Source organism: Haliaeetus leucocephalus, unplaced genomic scaffold (genome assembly GCF_000737465.1).
Source record: "Haliaeetus leucocephalus isolate CR32 unplaced genomic scaffold, Haliaeetus_leucocephalus-4.0 Scaffold340, whole genome shotgun sequence".
Classification (NCBI taxonomy): Eukaryota; Metazoa; Chordata; class Aves; order Accipitriformes; family Accipitridae; genus Haliaeetus; species Haliaeetus leucocephalus.
Genome location: NW_010972776.1, coordinates 7,480,415 through 7,495,346, shown reverse-complemented (window position 1 = coordinate 7,495,346; position 14,932 = coordinate 7,480,415). Strand labels below are relative to the sequence as shown.

Here is a 14,932-nt window from a genome sequence, read left to right as displayed (position 1 = left end):
ACGGCTCAAGACACATTCCCCCCACCCCGGGGACCGACCCCGGCCAGCATCCTCTATTTCTCCATCAGTCCACAGTGGTGGTCGTGCCCGGCGTCGCCACAGCCCGCTGACCTTTCTGCTGGCGCTTGCGTTAATTGCCCTTAAACCGCCTTTGGATCCTCCAGGGTTTATTTCTGTTTCTAAGGCAGAGAGTGAGCAGTCGTTAGAGCAGTGCCCTGTTGCTAACGGACCTTTTGCTAATGTGGAAGTCACCCCCCCCCGATGTCCAGGTCAAGAAGGGTTGTACTGACGTTTGTACATCTTTTTTTTTTAATTTAATGGAATTGGCAGTCCTCAACTGAAAGCAACCGCTGGGGGGAAAAAAAAAAAAGTTTCAAATTTCCCTGCTGATTGCTCGATTCCGAGTGTGTCTGTTGTTATATTTATATTTGTGTTGCTAAGGCAGCAGTTAAAAGCATTTTTCAAATTAGGCACTGGTAAGCTGCATGCTGAGCCAGGGCTCTCTCTTTGATGGCATTGACACCAACATGCCTGCATCTGGAAAGCAAATCCTGAGCCCGGAGGACAACAGGGTTTTTCTCCTGTGAGAGAAATGCAGGCTGAGACCACAGACTTTATGCTAGGTGTTATTCAGCACTTCCCCATGTCTTGAATGCATTGTTTATTCATAGCACGGAGGCTGAGGGTCTGATCCTGACGCGCGTGAGCATCCTTCCTTCGTGTTACGATGAGGAAGAGATAAAAATTGGCAGCGCCGTTTGGGAGGTCCTTGCCGTACCTGGCTCTGGATATGGAAGAAGAGCCTGGGCTCCAGGCTGGGCTCCCCTTTGATTTCTACAGGGGCGATGCCAATCAGTGAGAAAGTAACGGTTTGCTTCTGCCAAAATAATGAAGAAGATGAGGGCTGGCCTCTCGATGATGCACTTTATGAAGAGCACACTTTCATTGGCGCCTGCCAGCCTTACCTTTTCCCTCTTTTTTGTGCTTCGACTTTGTTCTTTGGGCCTCATTAAGAGAGGGAGTGGATCCTTTCCCAATTAAAATGTTGACATCTCGGAGACGTTCTCCTTCCCTGTCGTTTTGCCTCTGTTTGTAAGTGATTGCAATTCGCAGGATGAACTAGAATTAAATCAAGTGATCTTCGATTGAATAATGCAAGCTATAAAGCAGCCCTTCTCCATGAAAAATCTCATTTCTTTTTTATTTTTCTGTTTTGATCCCCTAGCCTGCATGGAGATAACCTTGACGGATAATCCCATGGCTGAGGAGAGGTCTCGTAAACTGCTGGGCTGCCTCGTGCACCGGCGGGAGCGTGCCGGCGCGGCAGGGCAGGCAGCTCTTGCCGAGGGTGTAAAATCCCAGCCCCAGGAAGTAGATTTCCCAGATTTCCCATCCTTGTGGCTGTGTCACTCCCTTTTTTTTTTTTTTTGGGGCTGAAATCTGGAAGTAATTAGCATTAGTTGTGCTGCTCTTGGTGGCGCGGGGGATTCGAAGCCTGGGAACGGATGCTGTGACTGACCCCGCGGGAACCCGCTCGCTTGCGTGTGGATTTACGGGGTTGCATTAGTGATGGATGCGGTGCAGAGCATCCCGAGCAGGGGGAACATGTGGACGAGGGAGTCTGCGTGGGAGGGACGTTACTCCAGTCCACCATACGTAAATCATGGGGAATTTGCTCGTTGGTGAATGATTTCATCTGAGCCAGGATTTGGTCATCTTTTTTTGGTCAGAAATCAATAGCAAAGCTCGCTGTGGTGTTGGTCAGAGGGGGATTTAGCATCAGGTCTGTACCTGGGCTGCGGCGGGAGATGCGATGGCAGCACGCGTGGCATTTCCACAGCCTGCGGTGGGATTTTGGTGGCACTGGTCGAGTGTTCCCTGCGGATGGCCCTGGGTATCCCTTGGTCCCTGAAGCCTGGGCCACGCCGTGTTGATGCTTTGAGTATTTTAAAGCTCCGTGATGTACCTGTATATATTGAAATTGGCTCTCTGGGTCCTCCCGCCCGCCCGTTCCTCTCCTGCTTTTCCCAGGGCTGAGATGCGCACATCCAGGGATGAAGCTGGTGGAGGTAGCGGTGGGCGCAGGGGGTCTCATGCTGTTTTTGGGCGCAGCAGAGGGACTGGGGACGCGGGGACAGAGCCAGCCGAGGCTCTGGGCTGTCTGGATGTTCCCACAGGGTGACAGAGGGGGCTCCCCGCCGAGGGGGGATCGCTCCGAAACTGGCTCCGATCTGGGCTGCCCTCAGAGCCCATTTGCGGGGCTGGGATCTCCTGTGGGACTGCTTGGGGAGGGACGTGCCGTGGGGTGGCATCCCTCCTCCTGGGATGGCAGCACCAGGATTGATGGATCAACACAGGAGCAGGCATTTTCCGTGGCATTTAAAATCTCGAGTGTCGCGTATTTTAAAAATACATGTGTCCGTTTCCTCCCGAGCTCTAACCATCAAAGTCGTCCTGCAGGACCGAGGATGCAGGAACTGCAGGGACGAGTAGTTTGTGCAGTAAATCTCCTGCGTGAGTCTCCAGCAGTAATTACTATGTGAAAGTAATAACCGAGCTGTGCTGAGTGCTAGGCCAACTCCCCCGGCTCGCAGCTCCTTGCATGTTTCTCTCTGGGAGGTTCCTGTTTGGTAAATTAGATATTGTGCTGTATTTCAGAAAAGGTCACACTTAACCAATGCTGCCTTTGCTTTATTATCTTGGCAGAGCAGTGTAACCTCTGCCGGGGTACGATTGGATTTCGCATTCGGCTCTGCTGCAGCCGCCCCGCTCCCTGCATCCTGCCATTGTGATTACGTTAGCAGCAGACTCTGCTTTCCTTTATTTATTGAGACATTAAAGATGCATGCATTTATTTTTACCATGTTCATAATTGCTGTAAAAACAGGCCATAGTATCCCAGAGAGGCTCTTTGGGAAGGAGAACGGCCACGAGGCTGGGTCGAGGAGGAGCCGCGGCAGGGACGAGGCAGGACGGGGCTGTCCCCGCTCCCGTCCCGGGACGATGCTGCCGTCAGCCCAGAGGAAGGGGAGAAGAGCAGAATCTGTCCCTTCTGCTGCCCAGGGTGCCTGGAGGGGGCAAGGAGCGTCCCCCGGGCCAGGGGTGATGCTGGTGGGAGCCCAGGTGGGATCCCTGCAGATCTGGGAGCACTTTGGGTGGGTGGGTGGACTGGGGTGCCCGACTCATCCAGAGACCCGCGTGCTTGTGGGGCCCCGGAGCCCAGGAAGGATCCTGCCCAGGCCATGCAGATCCCAGCGTGTCCCACCACACGGCTTCCACTGTGACTCACCGCGCGTCTCCCACCGCATCCCACCCTGCAACCGCCGCTGCATCCCACCGAACAGCTCCTACCACGTCCCACCGTGCATCGCCCACCGTGTCCCACCACGTCCCACCCCACGGCTCCCAGCATGACCTCTTCCCTACCAGTAGTTCCTTACCGGCTGCAAGCACCAGAAAGCCAGGGCTGTGTAATCTGAGGTTAAAAGATGGTGTTTCAAGTGCAGAGCGAGTTAGTGGGCTTTGCTTCCAAATCCATTGACTTTTCTCCCCTGGTTTCACTCCCCTCCAACTTTTAAGCATGTCACCCATTGTTTGCTTTTTTATTAATAGCAGAGCCCACTGTCTCTGCAAATGAAATGATGTAAAACAAAGAAAAGTGCCCGCATTAAATTCTCCGGCAGGGGATTACCTTGCTGGCATTTACATATCTATGCAATAAATATTTTAACATGTTAATTATACACTAATAAGAAAAATACCTTTTGAACTTTCAGTCAAATTGACACACACAGAACTGAGTCCATCAGGGAATTAAAAGCAATTAGTTTTGTAACAGAGCGTAGTCACATTGTTTCTTCTCTGCAAATTGTTCTGTGGTCACCAGCCAGCCTTTTTTTTTGGTGAAAGCTGGTGGAAAGACCGACAGGGACCGGAGTTTTCTGCGCCCGGCTCCGTCCCGCTCGCTGGGGTCTGTCCCGTGCCGGGATGCTCCTTCCCTGCCATGGGGTTTGCTGCTGGCTTTTGTCCTGGCCCTGCAAACCTGGCTGTTCCCAGACGTGGGGAAATCAGACTTGTAACCATCTCCTTTTTCTTTTCCTCCTTCCAGACTGAAAACTACTCCTTTGATTCCAACTACGTGAACAGCAGAGCTCATTTAATAAAAAGGTACGTAGGCTTGCTTGAAAGCGCTTGGCTTTGCCCAGCCAAATCCTGATTATTTAATGTTCTTCCTTACTGCGTTATATACTATTTGCTTTTTTTAATATGCAAAACGTTTCAAGAGTAATAATTTGATTTTAAAAATAGTATTTAGTTCCTATTAAGTCCCATTGCTCTGGGTTTGCAATAAAGGAAAGTCTTTTTTTCTTCTCTTTGGCTCCTTCGCACCGGGAAGTTGCAGCGAATTAGGTGGAGTGCTGTTACCCTGACAACTTTCAAATTCATAGAGTTTATTCTATTTGAATGCACAGGAATAAAATGATAGATTTGGATGGTGAGATCTCCCTGCCGTGTGAGGTGCAGGAAAAGGGAAAAAAAAAAAAAAAATCTCGTTTGGGGGCAGGTAATTGGGTTGGATCCACGCTCACTGTTTCAGTTCGAATGCCAAGGCAAAACAGCACTTTGCTAGGCTTTTTTCTTCCATGGGTAAAAAGGAAATCATCAGTTCAGTTGAAACCTGGTAATTACCCTTGGGGGAATTTAACCCTTTGGGTAAAGTACTGGCATCCTCAGAGCTTAGTGGCGAAGAAATGTCTCGGGGAGGTTAATGCCGAGGTTATCCGGTTGAACCCGGCAGGATTGTGTTAAACTAGAGGTGAGCGTCGCCCCGTGGGGCGGGTGGCCAGGCTTGCCTCTTTGCGAGGCAGGGAAAGGCACTGACACAGCACAATCAATACTCATCAGGAGGCCACCACGTAAGGATGCGGGCGCAGGAGGTGGCCGGCAGCTCTTTGCCCACCTCCCCTCTCCTCCCCGGGGACCGGCCGAGGTGCGCGGCGAACAAGCCGTGGCCGTGGCCGTGGCCGTGGCCGTGGCCGGCGGGGTTGTGCCCGGGGGCTCTGCAGAAGCCGTGGCGATAGCAGGGGTGGAACGGAGAGCAGGAGCCGGCCCTGAACTGCTGAGATCTGATCCGAGCAGTAAAAATATCCAATTATCTGCCTGGCTGAGATCCCATTTGTTTACATCTTAAAAATATAAGGAGAAAGGGAGCTGGGAGCGCATTGTTTAAGCAGCTCGGGTTCAGCTAGCGAAGGGCAGGTGTATTTGCCTGCCTGGCTCGTGATGTTTAACGATGCTAATGCAATTGCGAGAGAGATGGCTTGCCTGCGCCGTGCCGCTCCTCGCCAGAGAGTCTCCAGGCATACTGAAAAAAACCCCCCAATCTATTAATCTTTCCTCGTTCACACCTAAGATAAAGGGAAACGGTGCTCCCGCCCGCCGCAGCAGGGCTTACTCCGTGGTTGTATTGTTTGGGAAATGCTGCTGCCGCCGATTCCGTGAGACCTGCCCATCCTTTAGAGAAGTGTCAGCCGCGGAAACATGTCGTGTGGCTGCTGCATTACGGTCTGGTTCACTGCGGGGAAGATAAATGCGTTGTAACACGGGTTGCTTGCGCATTATGAACAGCAGCTCTGTGTAGGACAGCGTTTCCCCTCGCTTTCTACCTTTGTCTTGTATCTTAAGTACAACGGGTGCTGGGAACGCTGTGCAGACATCTAAGAACAAAAAATATTTTCTGTAACATACTGTGGCATCATTTTCATCCTTTGCCTTTATGAAGATGTTGTAGCTCTTCTATCTTTGGTGAGTGAATCTCCTCAAATCCAGCACTTTAATTAATCTATTTGTACTTTTCCTGTGTTGTCTGCCTGCCTCTCTCGCTCATCTACGTGCACACAAATGAATTGTAGATTTGTAGTGCTTTCTTAACTTAAAATTCTTTGATGTCGCCTGGAATCAAAGTCAGTGGCTTCAACAGGGACATCTTTATTTAAAAGGTAATGTTTGAAGGTTTACCAATTTATATGTATTTCAGAGCTCCCCCCTCGCGTGCTTTTGCAAAGCATCAGATGGTAGGTGGTCTGTTTGGTTTCCGTGGAGACGCAAAAGGGCTTTTCAAAGTAATGAAAATCTCCAGCTCTTCGGGGCTTTGAAGCCCAGGCCCCTTCTTCCACCGACATTTCACACCAAATCAGCCAGCGAAAAAGTTTGGTGCCCTGGGTGCAGGCGGGTCCCCCCCCCAGTGGGTGCAGGCGTCCCATGCCCTGGGTGTCGAAGGAGTCACAGGGTGGGTGACCCCAGGGACGCCCCGATGGCCGTGCCACCCGGGGCAGGAGCATCTCGAGACTCAAGACATCCCTGCGGCTCGCTGTGGCCGGGTGTCCTGGGGCATCACCCCTCACGGGGCATCGGGGAGCAGCAGAAGGATCCCCAGTGCAGCCAGAAATGAAACTCTTCTGTCCCTCCAGCCGAGGAGCTGGGTGCTGTGGGGCGATGGAGCTGCTCAGCCCCTGGGGGAAATTTGGGAGCAGCTCAGCCCTCGGGTCCCCCCCCCAGCGGTGGCTGTGCTTGCAGGGGATGTCAAGGAGTTCGACCGTGTATCAGATCTCCTTAAAGCTGCGTGGAATTGGACCCAGAATCACCGGGTTATTTTTAAAAATAAGAATGGCATCGCCATCGTGAAAAGAAATTCCCGTTTCTAGGAAGACTTTTGTTTTCAAACTTTAAGTGATTAGGATTTGGCCTATAACCTAAAAAATCAGGGTTTAGTTCCTGTGTGACTTCAGTGTGAGGTAACAGGACGTGAGAGAGCCTGGTTATAGAAACAGCTCATTTAATGTATGTTTTTTAAATTTTATTTTCAAGTCCTGCTTCGCTCTCAGCTTCCAGAATACCCACAGCAGCCTGACCCGCAGCCTCACACCGCACCCAGGGGCAGCAGCAGCCTGCAAGGCGGTGCAGGCTGGATGCTGTGTTTCGGGGTGCTGAGCAGGGGGTTCACCCCCCCTAACACCTTTTCCCAGCTCTCCGTGCTGGGGGAGAAGTCCCAACCCTGCGACCGGGTGCTGGGGACGGCGGGGGACCTTCCCGTCCCCGCGGGTCTCCCTGCAGTGCCGCGGGGTGCCGGGGTCACCTTGTTCCCACCCTGTAAATCACGGCTCTGTCTCCCCCAGCAGCTCCACGTTCAAGGACTTGGAGGGGAACAGTCTGAAGGACAGCGGCCACGAGGAGAGCGACCAGACGGACAGCGAGCACGACGTGCAGCGGGGCCTCTACTGCGACACGGCCGTCAACGACGTGCTGAACACCAGCGTCCCCTCCATGGGGTCCCAGGGCCCCGAGCAAGGTGAGCCACCGCCACGCGCCCCGGGGGGCTTCCCACCACCCTCCCGACCCCCCTCAAACCCTACGCGGTGCCTTTGGTGCTGCCTCGGTGGGCGCACGATGAGGGTGCTTAGCGCTCGCCGGGGATAACGCTGTACGTCGTCAGAGTGCTGGCTAGATAGAAATTAATCTTCACGCCGCGCCTGTCAGGTAAGCGAGCGGTTGGGATTATCCTCTCTCTCACAGGCAGAAAACCCAAAGCCCCCAGCATCCGCCTGACAGCGGCGGAGTTGGGATTAGGGCCGGAATTACCGGGGCCGGGCCCTGCCGGCGTTCCTCTCCGGAGCGCGGTCGGTGCGCCCTTCCCCGCGCGCTCCGCTCGCCGTCTCTGGAGCTCGTACGCAGGCGCCGTCCGGGCAACTTTTCCAAAAGGTTGGCGGAGCGTGTAGGCAATTAGTCAGGCATCCCACGAGGGATTCGCTCAGGCCAGTGGGTGAGGGTTTGCATCTTTTTCCCCCCTGAATAGGCGGCAGGGTTTCAGCTCTTACGCGTCCCCACGTGCAGGGATGAAGCCCTGCTCCGAAACCAGACTGGTGTTAGCTAGAGGAAAGAAGTCAGAGGAGTTCAGCTGAGCCCAAGCCGTCGTTTGTACTTGGGCACGAGTGTCGCTTTTAATGTCTGACGGATGCAAACATCCTATGCAAACATCCTGTCTTTTTCAATTAAGAAGCCTGAATGCGGTTTGGTGCTCCGGCGCAGGGGAGCCTCGGGGCGCTTGGCTATATCTTGAGATAAGCTGTAGCTGAGGCTCAACTGGAAGCCCCACTGCTAAAAGACTTAAGGATACGAAAACAAAATGCTGTGATTATGAACTGGTCTTCAGCTGTTTAATTCAATTCATGGTAAACATCATTAAAAGCCTTTGTTTTGCTGTCATAAAAGAGTCAAACCGGGGAGAGAGAGTTCTTGCCATCTGCGCTGCCGAATGTGTTTTTTTTCTGGAGAGAAGCTGATCGCTGTATTAATTCTCGATAGAGTCTGTTAAATGGCCATAGTTAACCCTGTAAGACTCCGCGAGTAGGGGAACGTGGAGGTCACCTACCCATTCCACGCTGCCAGCCACGCTAATTGGAGAGGGATGGCATCCGCAGCGATAATGTATTTCCAGACAACCCTACTGTGGCCAAAGATGAAAAAAATTAAACATTTATATAACTGTACAGTGGCAGTTTAATTCTCTGCGGACCGGCACCGTGTCAGAGAATGCAGGCTGATAGCTATCATTTATTATTCTTCTATTACAAAGAACTGCTTTTTCATTTCGATCAGGAGAGGGTTTCCTAAGATGCATTTGCAGGAAGGGATGACTGTAGGAGCAAAAATGTTCATAATTGATTCCCATCCTGTTGAATGGTCTGAGCAACATCTGTTAATTTTTTGTCACATTTCTTCGGCAGAAACAACGATCTCAATGGACTGCAGATAGGGTTTTACAGAGATTACATTTCTGATAAGTCTGCGTGCTGGTTCTGTTGTGCACCAGATAACAATGCAAATAAGTTAAAGAGGATGAGTTGGAGGCAGAGCTCATCGGAGGACTCAGATGGATATAAATACGGTCCAATCCATTGTAACGCGAACTCCTCACTGCATGTAAAATACCCCCCAAAAATCAGGAGTATTTCCAGAAAGCGACTTCCAAAGGCAACCTGTGTGTCTGGCTCCCAGTCCTGCGATGGCCAGGGGGTTGGTGTTCTTGGCTTTGGTTTATTTCTGGGAGGAAACCAGCATCCCAGTGCTGCATTGCCGTGCAGCTGGACCTGCAGGCAGGCAGGCAGCGGTGCCGGGGGGGACCAGCTCTCCTGTCCTGCGGGACCCACGGTGTGGGTCACCCAGGGGAAACTTGCCTGCGAGGTTATCAAGGTGTTCGTGGAACAATGAGAGGACCAGCACAGGCAGGGATGTTAGCAGTTACTGTCACAGAAGCTGAAAAAAAGGTTAAAGAGAATATTTGCTGAGCTGATTTGTCAAGCAGGGACTGCAGAAAATAATCAGGACAATCAAGACGCTGAGATGATGGTGATAACAGCGGTTCCCGCATGATTAAAGTGATGGTTTTGGCATGGTAATTTTTACCCGATTTGGGGTCAGAACGGCAGGGCGGGGAGGAAACACAACGAGTTGAGTGCCGAGGATGCACTGGACCCGTGGGCTGACCACCGCCCCGAGCATGCGGTCCGTGGCCGAAGGGCAGCCCAGCAGCTCGTGTCCCCGTGCTTTGCCTTCGCTCGCCATCCCTGCCCAAACTGCGTCTCACGTCATCCCAGAGAGAAGTGCTGGGAGAGTCGTCGGAGTCTGCTCGTCAGCGCGAGGTGCTCCCACGGCCAGGCTCTGCTGGGCTTGGACCTCGGCTTGTAACACCACGAGCCCTTCGTGCGTGGCCAACTCTGACTTCGTCCAGATAATTCGGGAGTCTTTATCTTGGTGGCTTGGTGGCTTTATCTTTAGCTTGGTGGCTAATCCTGGACCTGCCGAGGCAAGCCGCTGGTTGGCAGAAACCCTTGCAGCTCAGGGGTAGAGGACGATCCCTCTGCGGTGGCACCGGGAGGTTAGCGTGGACCTGTCTGACCAGCCTTTGCCTACTGAGATGCTGGATTTCCTGCAGAAAGAGGTAGGCGTGGGGTAGGCACGGATGGCTCCAACCATCTTTAGTCTTCTTAAACCAGTGCTTGAGCCCAGTGCTGGTGGTGAGTACGTGGCCACGGGAGCACCAGGGACTTGCTGCAGATGCTTGGGTGGCCTCCGGGCCCTCTACCCCTTCACTGCCCCGGTACCACTCTTGGGTGGGAGGGACACCAGATGGCAGTCCTGCTGGCAGGAGGCCTTTCTCTTCCTTTGGAAATGACCTACATTTCCAGAAAAAAGGCAAACTAGTGTGAAGGGTGTTGAGCTTTAGTGGGCAGGAGCAGGTCATCAGAAATACCGCCTGGAGCTCCGCCACATGGCTTATTTTGGGAGTAGGACTTCTGCCCAGTCCCTCTTTACCTCAGGATCTTAATTATTGATTACAAATTCATCAGTTGAAAAGATGGCTTTAATTGCTCTAATATGTACCCAATTTGGAGCTCATTATCACCCAGAATTGTTTTCCTTCCCTTGCTAATTGATACCAAATGGGACGCTGAGGAAGGCGGGCACCGGCACCCTGCTCCACCTTTCGCGATTTAATTGTTTGTTTATTTGTGGAGGTGTTAAGCGCTGCTAGAAGTTTATATGCGCTCCTTTCCTAACGGCGTCCTCAGCTGAACTTCCACGTGGATTGGTTTGAGAAAGGGAGGGTTTGAAGTGTCTGTCGGATCTCAGCGACGTTTTGGGTTGGCTGGAGAAGTCTGGTGGAAGATGGGCGTAAATCCTGGCGTCCCCTTGGGTTTCCAGCAAGGAGGCGAACTGCGCGGTGGTGCCGGGCGGGAGACCCACCGTCGGCATCGCCTCTGTGGGACAGCGGTGGGAGATGCCGGCGGCTGCGGGAGCTTTGCCGTCGGGTTTGAAGCTTCTGACGCCTGTTCCTCCCAGCAACTTGGGGAAGTCTCAGCGTGAAATGTTTTCCAACACCGCAGAGCATGGCAGTGCTTTTCCCAGGAAATGGCAGCATGGACCAGATGTTTCACAGGGTAATTGAAAATTCCATTTTATCAGAAAGCATTTGCTGTCAAAAAGTTTTATCTTTACTTCAACAAAGAGGTTGATTAGATCCCTCAGGACCTGAATTAGCATCTTTGAGGCTAGATACTCTGTTTTGTGATTCAGGTAGTTATTTCTCCCTTGGTTTTGCTCATACTGGGACTTTTTTTTTTTTTTTAAATCCCTTTGCCCTCTTCCAAATGTAGTGTTTGTGCAGGTTTGGTTTGTTTTCTTTGTGTGGATGTATACAGGCACCTAGATCTGCTTAAATGTTTTCTATTACCTTTTTCACCTTGCCTTGAGCCAGAGCCATACTCGTACTCTGTAAGTCGTAGGAGCTCTTGCCAGCATAGAAATCAGAAAGGAACTATTTCAAATATGTGTTTCTAATGTTAGAAGCAACAGATTTCACCTTATCTTAATTCCCAGTGCCGGCCAGTATTTTTACCATCAGTTATAGAAGGAAAATTGTTGGCCCAATGAAGCAGAGATTTGCTGTTTGAGATAAAAATAGAATCCAAAAGAAACTATGAAAATAATAAACACACACTAATCATAAAAAAGCCAGTGTTAGAAATAGTCACCACAGCCATAAAATAGTGAAAAAGCTTTAAAATCAAATGAGAGAGTTTTTAAGCAGTGTCAGTAATATGTCTCTACAGAGAATTGCTTCTAAAAGCATCACTTCCATTTTTCTGGTGCCAGATCAGCAGTAAAGGTTGGCGTGAAATGTCATCTGGAAAGACCTGATCCTGCATACATTTCCACATTTGAGTAACGTCACTCACATAGGTGGTTTAATTGCGTCTGAGTCTCATAAACTCCAGCAAGACGAAGGGCTCTTTGAACAGAAATGGCTTATATTTAAATGCTTACGTTAAGTCTTCTTTATACTACTGCACAATATAGAAATAGGCTTGGATGTGAAGGAGAGCCGGGCACATGATATTCACTGAAACTTTTCTTGCTGGTTGCATCCCAAATTATTCAGATACATCATCATTTAGGGGATCAGGTTTTATCGGGAATATTCCAATTGGTTCTTATGCTCATCTCCATAGTATCTGGGTGCATGTCAGTCATGAATTGAGAACATGGCTAATGGTATTAACTGGAGGCAAACACAGGTATTAGAAACTGTTGATTTTTTAAGCTGATTTCCAGCAGTCGTTCCACCTGCAACTCCCTTTTACTCTGCAGAAAAGCCTTTCTGTAGAGTTGTATGTACATGAAGACCTAAGTGACACATTCTAGGGCTTTGGAGGCTGGGAATACAGCTGCATTTCTCTGGAAGTTTCTACAAATTAAGAAAAATACCTACTTTCTTGTATTTCTATCTGCAGCACAAGACATAAAGTATAACATTCATATGCGAGTGACAGCACATCCCTTAAGATGGATAAACGCTGTAAGCTTTCTTTACAGGGCAATGTCAATTATTACAGCTCTTCTGATTTCTGTATTATTGCATGGATCTCTCAGTAAAGCAGCCTCAGTGAGCTCATGGTGCTCCTGCAGTGGCCAGCCTGGAGGGAGCAGTCAGCTTCTCACAGTACTTTGAACTCCCAGAGAAGGATTTTTTCTGATGAGTGGGTAAGCTGGGCTTTGGGAAGAGGAGTTGATTGTCTTACACTTACTCTGCTTTTAAATGATTACGTATTGAGCATCTAAGTCAGCTCGTGGATGGCTGCGTGGTGGTTACCGATGTTTTTGTACACTCTCTCCATCCTCCCCAAGCGCCCGCTCCTGCTAACGTTGCCCAACCAGGCTCACAGGGGGATGTAATTTCATTAGACCAGTGCATGTAACTGGAAAAAAAGCTGTCAAGTGCTCAGACTGACAAGTCTCTCTTCAGGATGACCCTTATTGTTGCCGGGTACATGGTCCTTTGCTCCGTCTTCAGTGGGCGATGTGGACAGGCAGAGGTGGGCAGCGGGTCCGGCTGCCCCACGGAGGGGCTCAGCTTCCTCCACCGCCGCGTCGCATCGCAGCGGAGCAGGGCAGCGCTCGCTCCGGGAGGTTTAATCCACGCACAGACACCCCGGCTGGCGCGGACAGATCCCTCGCGTTGCTTCTTCCTTAGGTTCGTAGCTCTGTAGCGTGGAGCACAGCTTGGAGAAGTCCTTGCTGGAAACTGGTGGTGGGGCAGGGGTGACACTGAAGTCATATCCACAGCGAGAAAGGAACGCCAACCCCTTTCTGCAATAGCAGAACTAAATAACAAACAGATGTGTAACCCCCTTTGTTTGCAGAAGCAGCATTATCATATATCCCACATTCCTGGCACTCTTTCATCAGTTTTTCAGGTTCCTTCCATCAAAGATAATCCTTGCAGTGTCTCCATCACTGAAGTTACTCAGTCCAGGGTCACAGGAGTTACAACCTTTAGATCGTCAAGTCCTTTCCATCCCAGCACAGAAAACACTCACCAGATGTGAACATTTTGGCAACTTCAAGAGGAAAATTAAAACTTGGATCTGTGCCCTGTTGTGTAGGTTTGTAATGGATGAATGACCAACCCAGAAAGTTGGAGGGTTTCTAGTGTTTTACTGTACTTTTTAATAAGATTTTGTCAAATTTAGTTATTGCTTACCCGTATTTTTGCTGGGTGGCTGGAGAGCAATTTACAGGAGATGTGAACAAGTGATATTTCTGATTAGAGAGCTTCAGCTTCTATTTCTGCTTGGTTTTGTTAACTGCTCCTAACCTCCAGCCCAAGCAGAAGGTTCGCAGAGAAGATCTTTGTCAGGGTTCAGCTGAAGGACGGGGCGGTGCTAACCCTGGCTCTCCCGAAGCATCCTTTTCCAAAACCACTACACAATACTTGGGTTTTCAAATATTTCTAAGATAAATAAACAGTCCAGTCAAGATTGCAGCTTCCTTTTCCCTTATAAACAAGCCAAAAAAAGGCTCACGTGAACTTTTTTTTTTCCCTTTGCCAGTAACCTCTAAGGAAACCATTAACACTTTCTGTCTCACAGCAGTTAAGACTAGCAAAATGGTCAAGGTAATGGCCATCATATTTAACAGTAGGGAAGGTATATGAATAAAACCAAACCTTCTGCTAACGCAGCAAGCCAGCACTTCCTGATCTCCTCCTGTAATCAATCTACATCGTTAATGACTCTGAAAACAGACTGAACTGCTGGGGCTGGCACCGGGAAACTTGCATTACGAACTAACCATCTCTTATTAACCTTTTGGTGTTTCCTTCACAACACTAATTAGAGCCAAATAAAACTACTGTTTGTGAAACTCTTAAGTTAAAATACAATTTTCAGAGGAAATATGGTAAACTCCAAGGCTCCTGTTTGCTTGGCCTTTCTTTTTAATTATGATGGAGGATGGCTGTTACTTGTTTAACAGAGGCTTACATGATTAATGCTGCAAAGTTACTGTAATTAAAACAGCAAAAAAAGATGTGATTGGAGCCCGCATAATTTACAGACATCTCGGCATTCTGGTGGCAGAGCAGCTCTAAGTGTTGCAAAGAGGAATCATAAAAATTTATTCTAATTAAAATTGCCAGATTGACTAAACAACAGGTGACTTACGTAACTTGAGCGACTTGCTCTTGGGGTGAGAAATCATCTGAAATCAGTGAATTATACAAAGCTGTCTATTATTCTACTAAATGGGAAAGTGTGTGCTTACCATGGCAACCTGCATCAATTTTGCAGCCGCTGGAAAATACAGGGCCCTTTATTAAAGGAATAATCACCGCAAATAGCGCGCTGACCTTCGGCTCTGCGGGCACGGGGAGTTTGAGAGCAGCCCTCCGGGCACGGGCTCTATCGAAACATGCTCCGGCCGCTCGGGGGTGATTCGGGTACGGCGCTGGACCGGCATCTCCGGACGGGGTGGTACAAGTTGGGTGCAATTAACTTTGTAAGTGCACTAAAGATAAATCGTTCGGACCGCTCTT

General features: G+C 50.0%; 1 protein-coding gene across 1 annotated transcript in view; it reads left to right on the top strand.

Annotated features, from left to right (window-relative positions):
- PCDH19 (protocadherin 19) overlaps window positions 1-14,932 on the top strand; it is a 54,309-nt gene that overhangs the window by 23,722 nt on the left and 15,655 nt on the right. The window contains exons 3-4 of the mRNA XM_010572435.1: window positions 4,109-4,167; window positions 7,179-7,348. Coding sequence (XP_010570737.1) covers window positions 4,109-4,167; window positions 7,179-7,348 — 229 coding nt within the window. The remainder of the gene's footprint in view (window positions 1-4,108; window positions 4,168-7,178; window positions 7,349-14,932) is intronic.